The sequence below is a fragment of the Hyla sarda genome, chromosome 3 (assembly GCF_029499605.1).
Source record: "Hyla sarda isolate aHylSar1 chromosome 3, aHylSar1.hap1, whole genome shotgun sequence".
Lineage (NCBI taxonomy): Eukaryota > Metazoa > Chordata > Amphibia > Anura > Hylidae > Hyla > Hyla sarda.
Genome location: NC_079191.1, coordinates 178,795,071 through 178,811,593, shown reverse-complemented (window position 1 = coordinate 178,811,593; position 16,523 = coordinate 178,795,071). Strand labels below are relative to the sequence as shown.

The 16,523-nt window shown below is 40.6% G+C and overlaps 1 protein-coding gene across 11 annotated transcripts in view; it reads right to left on the bottom strand.

Moving 5' to 3' along the window:
* Positions 1 to 16,523, bottom strand: part of VWA5B2 (von Willebrand factor A domain containing 5B2) — a 170,270-nt gene that overhangs the window by 11,473 nt on the left and 142,274 nt on the right. For all 11 annotated transcript variants that reach the window (XR_008891204.1, XM_056565623.1, XM_056565618.1 and 8 more), the window contains 9 exons: positions 11,096 to 11,220; positions 10,749 to 10,922; positions 10,297 to 10,407; positions 9,659 to 9,861; positions 7,310 to 7,424; positions 7,036 to 7,221; positions 6,752 to 6,953; positions 5,778 to 6,094; positions 5,453 to 5,648 (listed from right to left, as the gene is read on the bottom strand). Coding sequence is in view for 10 of the 11 variants with exons in the window: in XM_056565623.1 (XP_056421598.1) it covers positions 5,453 to 5,648; positions 5,778 to 6,094; positions 6,752 to 6,953; positions 7,036 to 7,221; positions 7,310 to 7,424; positions 9,659 to 9,861; positions 10,297 to 10,407; positions 10,749 to 10,922; positions 11,096 to 11,220 (1,629 nt within the window). In the remaining variant the exon portion in view is untranslated. The remainder of the gene's footprint in view (positions 1 to 5,452; positions 5,649 to 5,777; positions 6,095 to 6,751; positions 6,954 to 7,035; positions 7,222 to 7,309; positions 7,425 to 9,658; positions 9,862 to 10,296; positions 10,408 to 10,748; positions 10,923 to 11,095; positions 11,221 to 16,523) is intronic.

Genomic DNA, 16,523 nt, shown 5'->3' with positions numbered 1-16,523 from the left:
ACTCATAAAGACTGGAGTGCTGCAGTGAAGGTTGACTTTCTGGAAGTTTCTTGCACACAGAGGCCGACATTTATCATTGTCTTTAGACTGTTTTTTGTGCCTCGAAAAGACGCAAAAAAGGCGCAAGCCGGGTTTATTTGTGCCTTTTGGTTTACACATTTCTGCTGATTTTGAGTTGTAATCCACTGATTTTGGCAATACACATGATATGGAAGGGTTTTATGAACTGCGCCTTTTTGTGAAAAGGCACAAAGCCACTGAAAAGTCTCTAAACTACACCAGCCCAGAAAATGTCTATCTGAACAAAATGTATCAAATGACCATTTAATAAATTTGATGCCGCTCCTACACATTACAGCACACAAAAAAGGTGTAGAAAAATGCTTCACTTACACCTACAATGATAAATGCCGGCCAGAGTCTTTTCAGCTCATCTAGACCATTGGGTTCTTGGTCACCTCATTTACCAAGGCCCTCCTCCCATGATTACTTAGTTTAGTGGGACGGCCAGCTCTTAGGAAAAGATCTGGTTGTTCCAAGAATCTTTCATTTAAGAATTATGGAGGCAACTGTGCTCTTAGTAACTTTAAATTCTGCAGAAAATGTTTCTACTCTTTTCTATCTCTTCTCCACATCTGGCTCCAGATTATCCTGTCTCTGAGCTCTACAGGCAGTTCTTATGGCTTATTCTTTGCTCTAGTCTCTCTGCATTATCTGCTATGACACCATAAATAAAAAGCGGTATATATTTTCAAATCATGTACAGAGCAAAATTTTTTGTCATAGCATAGGGTCATTTTTAACCCCTTACGGACCCTTGACGTATGCGTACTTCATGACAACTTGGTACTTAAGGACCAATGACGTACGTGTACGTCATGGAGAATTCCGGCCCCTGCCTCGTGCCGGGTGGGGATCGGACCGGGATGCCTGCTGAAATCGTTGAGCAGGCATCCCGTGCAAACGCCCAGGGGGGGTCATCAGACCCCCCCATGTCGGCGATCGCGGCAAATCGTAAGTGAATTGCGCGATTTGCGCGATTCCGGGTCTATAGTGACCCGGAATATAAGGGGGATCGCGGTTGTCTAAGACACCCAGGATCCCCCTAAAGCGATAGGAGTGAGGTGGCACAGGTGCCACCCCTCCTATCCCTGCTATTGGTGGTCTAGACGCAACCACCAATAGCAGATCGGGGGCGGGGGGGGTTAACTTTCGTTTTCCCCGTCCTGTCCACCCACAATAGGCGGGGCAGAACGGGGAACGGAAGGAGACCGGCGCTGAAGATCCACTTACCGATCCGGGCGGGCGACGGAGGCTGTGGGCGATGGAGATCGGCGGGCAGCGATGACGTGCGGCTGGATCCGACGGAAGCCGGTGAGTTGCCTAGCAACATCTGGAGGGTACAGTTTGAGACCATTATACAGTGGTCTCTAACTAAACCCCTCCAGATGTTGCAAAACTACAACTCCCAGCATGCCCAGACAGCTGTTTGGGCATGCTGGAATATGTAGTTTTGCAACAGCTGGAGGGCTACAGTTTGAGACCACTATATAGTGGTCCCTAAACTGTAGCCCTCCAGATCTTGCAAAACTACAACTCCTAGCATGCAAAACAATTGTTTGCTGTCTGGGCATGCTGAAATTTGTAGTTTTGCAACAGCTGGAGGACCACAGTTTGGAGATCACTTTGCAGTGTTCTCTAAAACTGAAGCCCTCCAGACGTTGCAAAACTGCAAATCTCAGCATGCCCAAACAGCAAACAGCTGTCTCGGCATGCTGGGAGTTGTAGTTGCGTACCTCCAGCTATTGCATAACTACATCTCTCAGCATGCCCTTCGGCGATCAGTGCATGCTGGGAGTTGTAGTTTTGCAACAGCTGGAGGCAGACTGGTTGGAAAATACTGAGTAAGGTAACAGAACCTAACTGAAGGTTTTCCAACCAGTGTGTCTCCAGCTGTTGCAAAAGTACAACTCCCAGCATGCACGTTTGCAGTAAGTTTCCTGCTTCAAGTTTGGTCTGCGGCAAATTTTTCACCGCAGCGCAAACTCCTAGTGGGAAACTCACTGTAACATGCCAGTGCGAATGTACCCTAAAAACACTACACAAACACTACATATACACCCCCTTATACTGTCCCCCCCCCCCCCCAATAAAAATGAAAAACGTATTGTATGGCAGTGTTTCCAAAACGGAGCCTCCAGCTGTTGCAAAACAACAACTCCCAGCATTTCCGGACAGCCACTGACTGTCCAGGCATGCTGGGAATTTAGCAACAGCTGGAGGCACCCTGTTTGGGAATCGCTGGCATAGAATACCCCTATGTCCACCCCTATGCGATGCCTAATTTAGTCCTCAAATGCGCATGGAGCTCTCTCACTTCGGAGCCCTGTCATATTTCAAGGAAACAATTTAGGGCCACATATGGGGTATTTCCGTACTCAGGAGAAATAGCACTACAAATTTTGGGGGGCTTTTTCTCCTTTTACCCCTTATGAAAAGGAAAAAAGTTGGGGGCTACACCAGCTTGTTAGTGTAAAAAAATTAAACATGCTGGTGTTGCCCCATACTTTTTATTTTCACAAGCGTTAAAAGGAAAAAAAGACCCCCAAAATTTGTAACACAATTTCTCCCGAGTACAGAAATACCCCATATGTGGGCGTAAAATACTCTGCGGGCGTACAACAAGGCTCAGGAGTGAGAGCACACTATGTACATTTGAGGCCTAAATTGGTGATTTGCACAGGGGTGGCCGATTTTACAGTGGTTCTGACAAACGCAAAAATATAAATACCCATATGTGACGCCAGTTTGGAAACTAGACCCCTCACATAATGTAATAAGGGGTACAGGGAGCATTTACGCCCCACAGGTGTCTGGCAGATTTTTGGAACAGTGGTCCGTAAAAATGAAAAATGTAATCCAAAGATCTGTCAAACGCCAGTGGGGTGTAAATACTCACTGCACCTCTTATTAAATTCTGTGAGGGGTGTAGTTTCCAAAATAGGGTCACATGTAAACGCACATGGCCCCTGACTTCCATTCCAAAAAATTTTTTCCCAAAAGCTCAATGGCGCTCCTTCTCTTCTGAGCATTGTAGTGTGCCAGCAGAGCACTTGACGTCCACACATGGGGTATTTCCATACTCAGAAGAGATGGGGTTTCAAATTTTCGGGGGCATTTTGTCCTATTACCCCTTGTAAAAATTTCAAATTTGAGGGAAAACTAGCATTTTAGTGAAAAAAAAATAAAAAAAAATAATTTACACACCCAAATTTCACAAAAAGTCGTCAAACACCTGTGGGGTGTTAAGGCTCACTGGACCCCTTGTTACATGCCTTGAGGGGTGTAGTTTCCAAAATAGTATGCCATGTGTTTTTTTTTTGCTGTCCTGGAACCATAGTGGCTTCCTAAATGGGACATGCTCCCCAAAAACCATTTCAGCAAATTTTGCTTTTCAAAAGCTAAATGTGACTCCTTCTCTTCTGAGCATTGTAGTTTGCCCGCAAAGCATTTTACGTCCTAACATGGGGTATTTCCATACTCAGAAGAGATGGGGTTACAAATCTTGGGGGTCATTTTGTTCTATTATCCCTTGTAAAAATTTTAAATTTGAGGGAAAACTAGCATTTTAGTGAAAAAAAAAAATTTCACATCCTACTTTAACGAAAAGTCAACACCTGTGGGGTGTGAAGGCTCACTGGACCCCTTGTTACGTGCCTTGAGGGGTGTAGTTTCCAAAATAGTATGCCATGTGTTTGTTTGTTTTTGCTGTTCTGGCACCATAGGGGCTTCCGAAATGTGACATGCCCCCCAAAAACCATTTCAGAAAAACTCACTCTCCAAAATCCCACTGTCGCTCCTTCCCTTTTGAGCCCTCTACTGCACCCGCCGAACACTTGACATACACATGAGGTATTTTCTTACTCGAGAGAAATTGGGTTACACATTTTAGGAAGATTTGTCTCCTTTTACCCCTTGTAAAAATTCAATAACTGGGTCTAAAAGAACATGCCAGTGTAAAAAATGAAGATTTTGAATTTTCTCCTTCAATTTACTGCTATTCCTGTGAAACACCTTAAGGGTTAACAAACCTTTTGAATGTCATTTTGAATACTTTGAGGGGAGCAGTTTTTATAATGGGGTCATTTGTGGGGTATTTCTATTAAGAAGGAGGCCCTTCAAATCCACTTCAAAACAGAACTGGTCCCTGAAAAATTTCGATTTTGAAAAATTTTGTGAAAAATTGGAAAATTGCTGCTATACTTTGAAGCCCTCTGATGTCTTCCAAAAGTAAAAACATGTCAACTTTATGATGGAAACATAAAGTAGACATATTGTATATGTGAATGAATATATATATATATAATTTATTTGGGATATTCAGAGAGCTTGAAAGTAAAAAAAAATGCAAAATTTTCAATTTTTTCATAAAATTTCGGAATTTTTCACCAAGAAATGAAACAAGTATCAACAAAATTTTACCACTAACATAAACTAGAATATGTCACGAAAAAACTATCTCGGAATCAGAATGAAAGGTAAAGGCATCCCAGAATTATTAATATTTAAAGTGACAGTGGTCAGATGTGCAAAAAAAATGGCCGTGTCCTACAGTGAAAATTGGCTGGGTCCTTAAGGGGTTAATAAAAATGTTTAAAAAAAATGTAATTCTTATTATGGGGCACAGCGTGCAGATTGATGGAGGAAAACCTGATTTATTTTTGTTTAGCACAAGACTGCAACATAACAAAATATGAAAAATTAAAAGGCTCTGAAGACTTGCACGCTTGTATAGGACTGCAGATACCAGGTCCACCACAATAGTAAATGGATAAATGCAGCACACCAAGCGGATTAAATAAAAAATGGTGATTTATTCCATGATGTAAAGACAGCTTTTCAGTAGCTTCCCGCTACCTTTTGAAAAAGTTAGCAGCAGGCTACAAAACGTTGTCTGTATATTATAAAATAAACCACCATTCATCCACTTGGTGTGCTGCATTTATCCATTTACAGTTATGTGATTATACACAATTGGGGTGTGGAAGGGGGGGTGGCTATGGCGGCAACTGCCTTTAGCACATAAATGATTTTTTTTTATTTGTAATACAGTAAAATGAGACATAATATGGAGAGGGGAATATTAAGTGAAAATCTGCTTTAATTCACTCTTCCTTCTCTTACCTTGAATTTATGTACATAGTAATGTACTATAAATGATGATAGATAATGTTTCAATTAGTAATATAAACAAACTGATGTGATAGTTGGGAATTTGAACAATTGGAAAATAAAATGGGAGAAAGAGCATTTGTGATTTTCAAATGACTAAATAAGATTATTCTATAATATGTATGTGCTTATTAAAGCTTCTACCATACTTCAGGTTACCACCGAAGCATTGTATTCTTATGAATTATATGTGACAATTTTTATCCAAACATTTGCTTACAAGAATCACATAGTCCCTCTGTTATCTTTGCATTAACATCCTCTGAATCCTTCCTCTGTGATACTCTGTCCAAGACAGTGCGTAATCGAAGCATATCTAGTTCTCCAAGAGGGGATGAGAAACTGCGCCCAGACATGGTAGCTTGAATCAGAGCTTTTCTTCTGACCAGCTCCTCTGCGCTCTGTGTTACTGTAGCCTGTTGGCAAGGGGCACAGTTATGAACGTCATACTGTTATTGGGGGTAACACTTCAGAATCTCACAAATATTAGTGTAGAAATCACAAATAAAAATAGCATGTTCAAAATAGGATTACTGACAACTTACCTTACAGGAAGGGGTGGAATTTTGGTTGAATGCATACATTCCTTCACTGTGCGAGAAACTTTTCTTTCCCTGTTGAGAGGCTTTTCTAGAGTATGGCGTTATACAGTCTCCTGAAACAGTTTCTCTGGAACCTACTGACTCACTGCTAGTAGACCCATGGCTAGTTGCACGAGTAGGGTCACTGCACATGGAAGGCTGTGTTGGTGGCTGAGTTGGCTCAGTGCTAATAGAACAATGAGTGAGCATATACTGTTCCTGTACATAAGAAGAACGTACAATACGCTTCCGTATGTCACTTACGTGCGCTCCATCTCCACCTAAAGAAAATATTTATTAGTCACAAACACTAGGTTCATACTATATATATATATATATGTAGAAATATCCATATAAGAAAAGCTGAACAATTTCTCCTTTATTAGCTAGTTTACATACATGTAAACTCAATGTTTTATTTCATGAAATACTGTCTGAAAGGGTTCACAATAGATCTACTAAATACATTGCATACATGTTCAGTAAGGAGTACATCAAACCCAGGGTGTAATATGAATAACTCTCCTGTCACAAGTAAAAACATTTTTGATCACTACAGAATCTACAGTTCACAATGGTCATACAAGCTGAGTTAGAACATGCTAGAACTAATTCACATATATCACAAATTAGAGCTAATAAGTATATATTAGGTAAGCACAACAGATCTATAAGGGTCACTTCTAAACATCACTATATATGCTTTTACATTACAGGTACATAGCGGGAGATTCGTCAAAACTTGTCCAGAGGAAAAGCTGACCAGTTGCCCATAGCAACCAGAATTTATTTCCTTTTAAAAAGGGCCTATGGAAAAGGAAAAAAGTAATGTGATTGGTTGCTATGGGCAACTGGTCGACTTTTTTACTGGACAGGTTTTGATGAATCTCCCATAATCACTAAAACATTCACCCTATGAGATTAAAATGACTGCATACCAATGCTTTCAGTTCTTTCTGGATCTTCACTCCATGCAGAGAACTCCATTGAGATTTCATGTGAAATTTCCTGTAACGCTTTTTCCACATCTTCCATGCCAGCAGATTGATTTGGGTAACTTGTGTCAGTAGTCCCTGGGGTTTGAGACTCTTCCTGAGACTGGAAAACAGAACTAAGGGACCCTCCTCTAGCCACACGTGTCTGAAAAATAGCAGTGACCTAAGAAAATAAAACCAAATCTAAAAGAGACTGGAACACACATTTCATCTACTCCTATACGTACCGGTCCTTTCTTGCTTCTGAAGATTGCTGTGTTATATAAAGTGCAGTAGCTAATAAGAGAGTCACCGGGATAAAGTGGAGCAATGTCATTGGGGGTGAGCAGAGCCTCCATGGTTTCTGGCATGTACCAGTCTATAGTGATGTCACTCAAAACTGGCTCCAGTGCTTTCTTTAAGGATTTAATCAGCTATAAGCAGTAAGGGAAAGTGTAGATGAGCAAATACAAGGATTGTTTTTGTACATATCTTAAAAGAAAAACAGCACTTGGTACTCACCTTGGGCTGCAGACGCTCTCCCTCAGAGATCAGCTCTACGGTTCCCCTGGTTAACTTGGCTGCTCTCTCAAGTATTTTGTGATCTCCATTTGAACCAACACCAAAGCCAAACACCCTGCATCGAAAGAAAACTTCCTGAAATTTTTGAAGTACATACAGATCATGACAGTAGTATCACATGGGATGTGAATGGAATTCAAGTAACTGCTGAACACTTAATGATGCTTTATTGGTTCACTTTAGGAGTCCACTAGTAGCAACAAAGTATAATATACAACAATGTAGTGGACATCTAAACAACTCCATGCAGATTAAATTCCACTATATTTTATACTTTTTACTTTAATACAATCATCATCCCAACACCTTGTAATTGCTGCAAGTCTGAAATATATAGTACATTGAGTTTAATGGACTGAAAGTAGTCTCCTACTGATGTATAGTTTTTTGGTGTGATTCATAGTACAGGAGACTATGCTTTGGAGTCCCACAAAAAAAAAAAAAACACATACTTTAGGGAAATGGACCATCATTAGTAGAGAAGGTTCGATTTATTAAAAGGGGTTGTCCAGCATTTCTTTTTCCATTAACATGACCAGGCTGCTTGCTAAAAGTAAAAAGGCCTGTACTTACCTCCTGTGCCCTCCTGTAGGCTCAGTTATTGTGCCACTTAGTGCACATGTACTAATTGGTTGTGCTGTATGGGGTAGGCATGGTACACCTAATTTACCAGTTTAACAGTGGCTATGCCGTTACATATATTGAAATGTAATAATAATGTTCTGAGGCAGGACATTGCTGTGGCTGCTGATTGAATAATCACCATGTGACATTGTGTCGCTTAACCCGGAAGAACTGGACATCACGAAGATACTTCTGTGATTTCAGCGAAGGCACCCACAGGTATTTTACATAGGATTAAATCACCAGAGTATCCCTTTAATCCCAACTACTATCACTACAGAACTAATTATGCAAAGAAATACAGTAGAATCTTCCAATAGCGGACATTTACGGGGAAAATAAAGAGTGTCCACTATTGAGAGAAGGTTAAAAAAAAAATCTTTCTAAATGTCCGAATACTGTACTGTACTCACTCCAGAATGTAATTACCTATAACACAAAAAGTGATATTACAGTAGAATCTCCCAGTGCAGTTTAATCCCACTTATCATCCCCCTTGTACCATTTCATCCCCACGTGCCATTTTATTCCCCCTCTTGATCCCTCCAATTCCACTTCATTCCTCCACACTTGAACTCCCTGTGTCACATTGTTTCCCCCCCCCCTGCCATTTCATTCCCCCTTTATCCCCCTTTGCCACTTTATTCTTCTAGGCCCTGTGTAAAATCATCCCCCCCTTACCTCTTCCTGTGCCACATAATTTCCCCTTAATCCCCCGTGCCATTTCATTCCTTATGTGTCCTGTGTCAAATCATCCCCCCCCCCTTACCCCCCCGTACCACATAATTTGCCCCATTTCTCCTTGTGCCATTTCATTGCCCCTTAATTACCCTCTGTACAAATTCATCATCCCCTTTTTACCACTCCCTGTGCCATTTATTTCCCCCCCTTTATCCCACCTCTGTAATTTCATTCTCCCTGTGCCACTTTATTCCCCCTGTGCCAAATTATCCCCCCTTACCCCTTGTGCCACATTACTTTTCCCCTTCCCTCCTCCCCATTGTTGTTCTAACCTTGCCAGCAGGCTCAGGTGCAGGGGCTCTCAGCTGGTTTGTGGCACAGAGGTATAAATGGGAAATAAAATGGCACACGGGGAATAAAGGGAAAAGAAATGGCATAAGGGGATGGAATGGCACAGGGGGTGGTAAAGAGGGGATGATGAATTTGAAATTAGGGCAATAAAGGGGGAATGAAATGGCACAGGGGGGGGATCAAGAGGAAATTATGACGGGGGGGGGGGGGGGGATCAGAGGGCGGACAAATTATGTGGCCAGCGAATGTATAGAAGCAGGAGACCGCTGTTGAAACAGCGCTCTTCTGCTTCTGTGCTGGGGCTGCTGCAGGGGACAGGACCCCCTGGAAGTCTGGGCCCCTTACTGGCCCTGTGTACAAGGTAGGGTCAGCACATAAGCCTGTTGTCCCCTATTCGGAAGGTGCAAATACATTAAGTCTTATAAAACGCTATTGGGGAATCAACAACTGTCCAATATTGGGAGGTGTCCACTAAGGTAGATTCTACTGTACCACTATAAATATGCCAACATTCAGAATTATTTCCATTTGTTTGCATTTTGTCCATAATAAGCCATTTTCATTGTATTTTACAACTGATGACAGCTGTTGTACACACTAGCTTTAAAGCAAAGTGAATATTTTTGTTCTCACCGTGTAGTTTTTGCATGATGTCTTAAAAGCTCAAGAACTCTGCTAGAATTACTAAAGCCAGAGTCTGTTATAATAAACAGCTGCCGTGGGTATCCACGATGCACTGGATGTGCTAATATTCGACCCAACACAGAAGGGATATTGCTGGATATCCCACACAACTTGTTGCTTCGGAAAAATTCACAAGCCATCTCCAAAGAATCCTGTTAACAACATATAAACAGACACCCCTAAATCTCTAGATTATTATTATTTTAAGGAAACATCAAGGAGTGGGATCTACCTAATATGGCAATAAGGCAACAACCAAAATAGCCACTCTGTAATTTCATTTCAATTTTATACACGAATATATGAGTTATTTTAGGATAGTATCTGATTCCGCAGTGTTCTCCACTATAGAATCATACATGACTAAAAGCAAAATTAATTTATGGTAAAGCATAACTTAAAAGGGTACTTATAACATAAATAATAAGAAAAACAAGCATAGTATAAAAGCAAAAGGAGAAAAGGCAAAGAAGGAAAGTAGCAGAGCTAAAGTGTGATTGACACTGCAAATTCTCACCAAATGCTCAGCATCCTTTGCAGTCAGCAGTACTGAGTACACAGATTCCCTTGCAGCCCCCCTCACTCACGTTGGTGCACTGCCTGCTGGTTGGAAATAGCGCCCTGTTGTCACATGTGCCACCTGCCACATTCAGCAATGTGCGTGCAGGTAAACTTCTCACAGCCAGAAGAAGAGCATCCTGCAAAACAAAGAAGTATGCTAGACACGTGTGGGCATGTGGTTATTTAGACAGCAATAAATTATGAAACCTGGACTTTACATTATAGGACACAAGGACAAGAATTCCTTTTTTATGACATAAAATGGATCTAGACGTGCATATATTATATGCTCTAATACATTTACATAAACTACAGATGACCATAAGTATCTCTCCAGCCTATGATCGTCTCTGCATCAAACATTTATCATGTTTCCTAAAATGATATTTTTGGATTTCCCTAACCCCCTTTTTGCTTTTATCTTAAATAATGAAAGGTCAACAATGAATATGACATTACGCACTGAATTTAGTCTCACCCGTATATTATGGCATGAATCCTCCATCAGATGGACAATGAAAATAACTTCACGTGTAACAGTGGGAAGACCAGAGCTGAACGAACTGAGGGCAGTAATATCTGGACAAAAGTTCAGCATCAGAACTGGATTGAGATGAAGATCTTTGTGAAATCTCCTCCGCACAAAGTTGACCTGGAATCAGAAAGTCCAGTAAGGTATCCAAAAACAGAACATAGTGGCTCATCCAGCCATACAAAAAAATTTTTTTTTACCAGCTATGCCAGGTGTGTATACATAATCATTATGTATAAAAGATGCATTTTTCTTCAGTGTGCATTTCTAACACATTAGTTTTTTGTACTTACCTGTCTTTCAGGATCACTAGATTTTTTCATTGCCTTAATAAAATCTTTTCTTTCTTTTATATGCATCTCATACTGTTGGAAAGTCTTGATTCCCCTTTCAAGACATAGATGAGGGAGGTGCGGTTCTAAAATTCAGAAATAGTTTTCACTCAGATAAAGAATTATAACATTTCATTGATTTATTGTAGTGGTTTTTTACCCTGGCTAATGTAGTTTCATGTAAAGTTCTATTTTTGTTTTTTTTGTAAGGAAACCAGAAAAAATAGCATGATACTTTATTAGACAGAAATATCTATGCAATGTCAATTTTGTGTCAAAAAAGAGGAAATTATTTTATAAGTGATAACTTTACTAGCCAATAATAGAAATAGCCTTTGGATAGCTGTGGTGGTGTTTGAAAAAGTGCCCTCTTCTGGCACCTATAATTTATTTTTTCGTATACATGTTGTTTGAAAGGTAATTTTTGAGCTGCGATCTGTAGTTTTTTCTTTTATGGAACTCTTTGATAACTGTTTTTTACTTATTTTTATGATATATATGAAGAGACCAAAAATCTGCACTTTTGGACTTTGGTTTTTTTTTACATTTACATCATATATGTGCGGTTTACAGGATATTTTATTAGCTTGGAAATTTCCACATGCGGCAGTATCAAATATATTTATTTTTGTTTACATTATTTTATTTGAAAAATGGAAAAAGGGGGATCATTTCAACTTTTATTAGGGGAGGGGATGCTTCATTTTTTTTTTTTTTATAAGTTTATTCACCATCATTTAGGGGGAGATTTATCAAAACCTGTGCAAAGGAAAGTTGCTGAGTTGCCCATAGCAACCAATCAAATTGCTTCTTTCATTTTGCAGAGGCCTTGTTAAAAAGGAAAGAAGCGATCTGATTGGTTGCTATGGGCAACTCAGCAGATTTTACTCTCGACAGGTTTTGATAAATCTCCCCCTTACTCCCTATAGAGTACTATCACATGCTATCTTTCCATTGTAGACACTGATAAATGCTATGCTATAAATATATCAGTGTTTTCCAAACATTGTGTTGCAAGCGTTTGCAAAACTACAACTTGCAGCATTTCTGAGCTGTCTGAGCATGCTGGGAGTCGTAGTTTTGCAAAATCTAGCTACACATTGTTTTGTAAACCCTTATATACCGCGTTCATTCGGACAGATTCGCAGTGTATTTTGCGCTGCAGATCCGCCGACGATGGACACCTACATTGCGCCTTCATCTGTGTCTGCTCCTAGCGGCAATCTGCCACTAGGAGCAGACACGCTGTGATGTGTGAGTCGCCACGCACATACGCAGCATATTCGCACACATCACGGCTGCTCTCGCCCTAGCTCAGGGAGCAGGGGGAGCGGCCATGATGTGTGCAAGTACACTGTGCACGAGCAAGGCGACTCGCACATCGCAGCGTGTCTGCTCGTAGAGGCGGATATCTGCTATGAGCAGGCACAGCTTGAGGCACAGTGTAGGGATCCACTGCCAGCGGATCCGCAGCATCAAAATATGCTGCAGATCCGTCTATGTGAACGTACCCATACAGCCCAAGATGCAGTACAGAGTGGTAGAGGGCGGAGGCAATGCGCCCTAGACGATTTTGCATGGAGGTGGAGCCAAGTAATAGTTCGGAGAGCTGAGGGGAGGAGTGGACACAAAATCATCCGGGATGTATGAAAAACCCTTACACCGGCAACGTTCACAGGTGCAAGTGCGATTGCTGTTTTGCAATACTCAAGATATTACTTTGAATAAAAATGTCCCCTGCATAAAGAAGATTCAGTGATTACTGCTAATCATCAGCTCCTGAGCATGCTTCATGTTGCAAGTGCAGGGCATAAATGTACACCCTGTATTCTTAAAGTGTACAAAAAAAAAAATCTATATTTTATTCAAAACTCCTCATCTTTGTAATTGCAACACCAAGAAGAAAAAGTCATTGAGTAATGGAAATCACAAGATTGATAGACATGTTAACTATATGCAAATGATAAAAAATAAAGAAAATGGAAATTGAATAGTCAAAACTTCGAATGATTTAAAACGTTCCATTTTAGATCACAAAAAAAACTGTTATATGTTACTCAGTACCTAATCCTAATATTGTACACATATTTTTTTATGTCTATCACCCATATTTCACTAAAAAATTGTATATTACAGCTGCTCACTGTCTTTCTCATCTTTCCAAAGGGAAGAGGAGTGTCCCTCTCTTGCCTGCACTGTGATTACTCCTCCCCTCCCTAACTCTGCGGACTCACTGCTCTTGGAACAAGCCTGACATCCCTGCTCTGTAACCCTTTTCCCTCTGGTTTTATGTTGTACACACAATGATTATTGGAGACTGCCTGTACTCTACCACCAAAGACAATACGATGAGTGTATAACTTACATCTTCCTAAATTAGTGGCTGAAAGTACAGTGGTTTTATGCATACATCTGTTGCTATGTCATTCACGTGTATCATCCTTTGCCAGTCCTGTAATACTGGGACTTGCAGTTTTGAAATAGTTGGAGGTACAGTGTTTGGATAACTATTTTACAGCAGTGTTGCCTACAGCTTTTGAAAAACTACAACTTCCAGCATGCCCAGACATCCTTTGACTATCCAGACATGCTTGGAGTTGTAGTTTTGCAACAGCTGAAGGAACCTGATTGGTAAAACTTTGTGTTACAGCAATGTTGCTGCAAGCTGTGTTCCTCCTGCAGGCTTATCAATCAGCCATCTGGTGTCCATGACCCTTGGACATGCTCATGCTGCTGTGGGACTCATCAGTGTCCCAGGAGGTATAAGGGACCCCTAGTGGTGGGATTTTCAAAGGCAGTTTTCTTTAATAAAATGTAAAAAACTTTTTAAAGAAGTATATTAGAAAAACTATTTTTTTGCCAAAATGTACAACATATAAAATGTTTTTATATCTGACAATGCCCATTTATTATCGATTATGAGCATCACGTGCAGAAATACATGCACTTTCACACCTTAGCATGCTATCAAAGAGGTTATTAATACCTGTCTGAGAAATGTTCAGCCATGCAGTTGAATGAAGATCTGCAGTTCACAGCTCCGTGACAAAGTGTGAACAAAAACGTAGAAAAGGGGGGGGGGGGGGCGCTCTCGTGTGGAATAGGAAAGCAGTTGAACGGTAAAGCACCCACTGCACCCAAAGTAATGTGATGTCCCGCTGGGGTTATCAGCAACGACAGCACCTCACTTGGATAGGGTGCGGGGTAAAAAGCGGTAAGGGCAGTTAAGCAGCTCGAATCCCCTATCCGTATCCGCAAGGGTACGGAAACAATGGAGGCAGGAGGAAAATCAAAAATAAAAAAGGGGGTTTTGGAACGAGCGCTACTACTGTTGACGAAAGGAATCAGGATGCCACGGTAGCACAGGACAGTTTATTGAAGTTCAAGTAAAAGGACAACGTGTTTCGGCACTAACAGGTGCCTTCCTCAGGTCCACAAAACAATTAAATCATAGTGTCCTGTAGCCTGTGTAGTACTAGGGTGCCAGGGGGTTAGTGCTGGTACCTGCTGCTGTGTCAGTAATGAACCGATGAATCAGTTAATTAAATCAGTTCATTTCATGTTGTTCACTGAAATGAACCGATTCACTTTACTGATCCGGACTTTCCATCATTAACTGACAGGCTTACCCCACCCCCACCCCTTGCTGGCAGCACTCATAAGTCTATTTCCCAAAGACAACCTCTGTATATGACACTGACTACGTGCGCTCAACTCCTTTTGTAAACCACACCGAGGCCTGTTCTGAGTGGAACCTGTCCGGTGAAACGGCTGTATGGTTCTGCACACTGTCCTGCAGCTCAGTTTTAGGGTCTTGGCAATCTTCTTATAGCCTTGACCATCTTTATGTGGAGAAGCAATTCTTTTTTTTTTTTCAGATTCTCAGAGAGTTCTTTGCCATGAGGTTCCATGTTGAACTTCCAGCGGGAAGTATTTGAGAGTGTGAGAACGATAACCTCAAATTTAAGACACCTGCTCCCCCTTCACACTAACGAGTCACATGGTACTGACTGGGGAAAATGGCTAATTGGACCCAATTTTTTTAAATTTCCATTTAGGGGTGTACTCACTTTTGTTGTCATGCTTTAGTCACTAATGCCTGTGCGTTGAGTGATTTTGAGGGTACATAACATTTAACACTGTTATACAGGCTGTGCACTCTACTAGTAGTAGTCTACTACTTTACATTGTAGCAGAGTGTAATTTTTTGAGTGTTGTCACATAAACAAAGTTAATAAAATATTTACAAAAATTTGAGGAGTATACTAACTTATATGTGAAATACTGTATGTGTAATGCACATACATTAGTTACTCAATTTACCAACATTATTTAATTCTGGGATGACCCCTAACGTAAATGCATTGTAAATTGCATAAAAAACACAAAAAGACCCCAAAACGTCAAACCAAAATAACAAACAAACAATAATTATATTTAGAGTATAAAATTAGTAGCTAAATAATTATATAAAGCATATTCTGACATACAAAAGAGGCAAAGCATTGCACTACTGCAGTATTTTTTGTCTTAAAAAATTTGTGAGAGAGAAAGGGAGAGAGGGATAGGAGACATCTTGGAAATGGAAAACCTTGACGACAGTGAGCCCTGAACAAGGTGCCATACACTTCTGATTTCTGCAGGACTGACCCCCTATATAATGTCAGGGATGAGAATGAATGGGTATATGTTGGATTTCAACTGCCTAATCCTTTGGTACTCAAGAAGATAAACTACCACCAGGAAGGAATCTGGCAGTGGCATTTTGCCCTCCTTTCTATTTAAAACACATGCATGCTTTGCCAACCCAAGTACACATGTACATAGAGAGATCCTGAGACAGCGGTGAGCAAAACTAAGGCATAAACACTAATCTTGGTCAGTTTTACCTTGTTTTAGTCACACACAAAAAAAAAAAAAAAAAAAGAAAAGAAAATTATATATATATATATATATATATATATATATATATATATATATTTCAGATGCTTTAGAGCCTTTTATCATCTAGTTGCTTAGCATTGCAACCTTTTAATTCAGACATACAAGGTAAAGACTTTTGTTTGTCACTGCTAGATGACACATCTTTATGCATGCACTCTTACATAGTACACAGATGGTCATAGCAATTTATGCATACTATTCGTACCAATTAAGACACCGTATTCTCTTTTATTTAACCCCTTAAGGACCAAGGACATACCGGTACGTCCTTGGTCCTGCTCTCCTGATATAACGCGGGGTTACACAGTAACCCCGCGTCATATCTCGGCGGGCCCGGTGTCATAGTGAAGCCGGGACCCGCCTCTAATAGCGCGCAGCGCCGATCGCGGCGCCGCGCGCTATTAACCCTTTAAACAAAAGTGAAAGTTGCCGGCTAGCTCAGTCG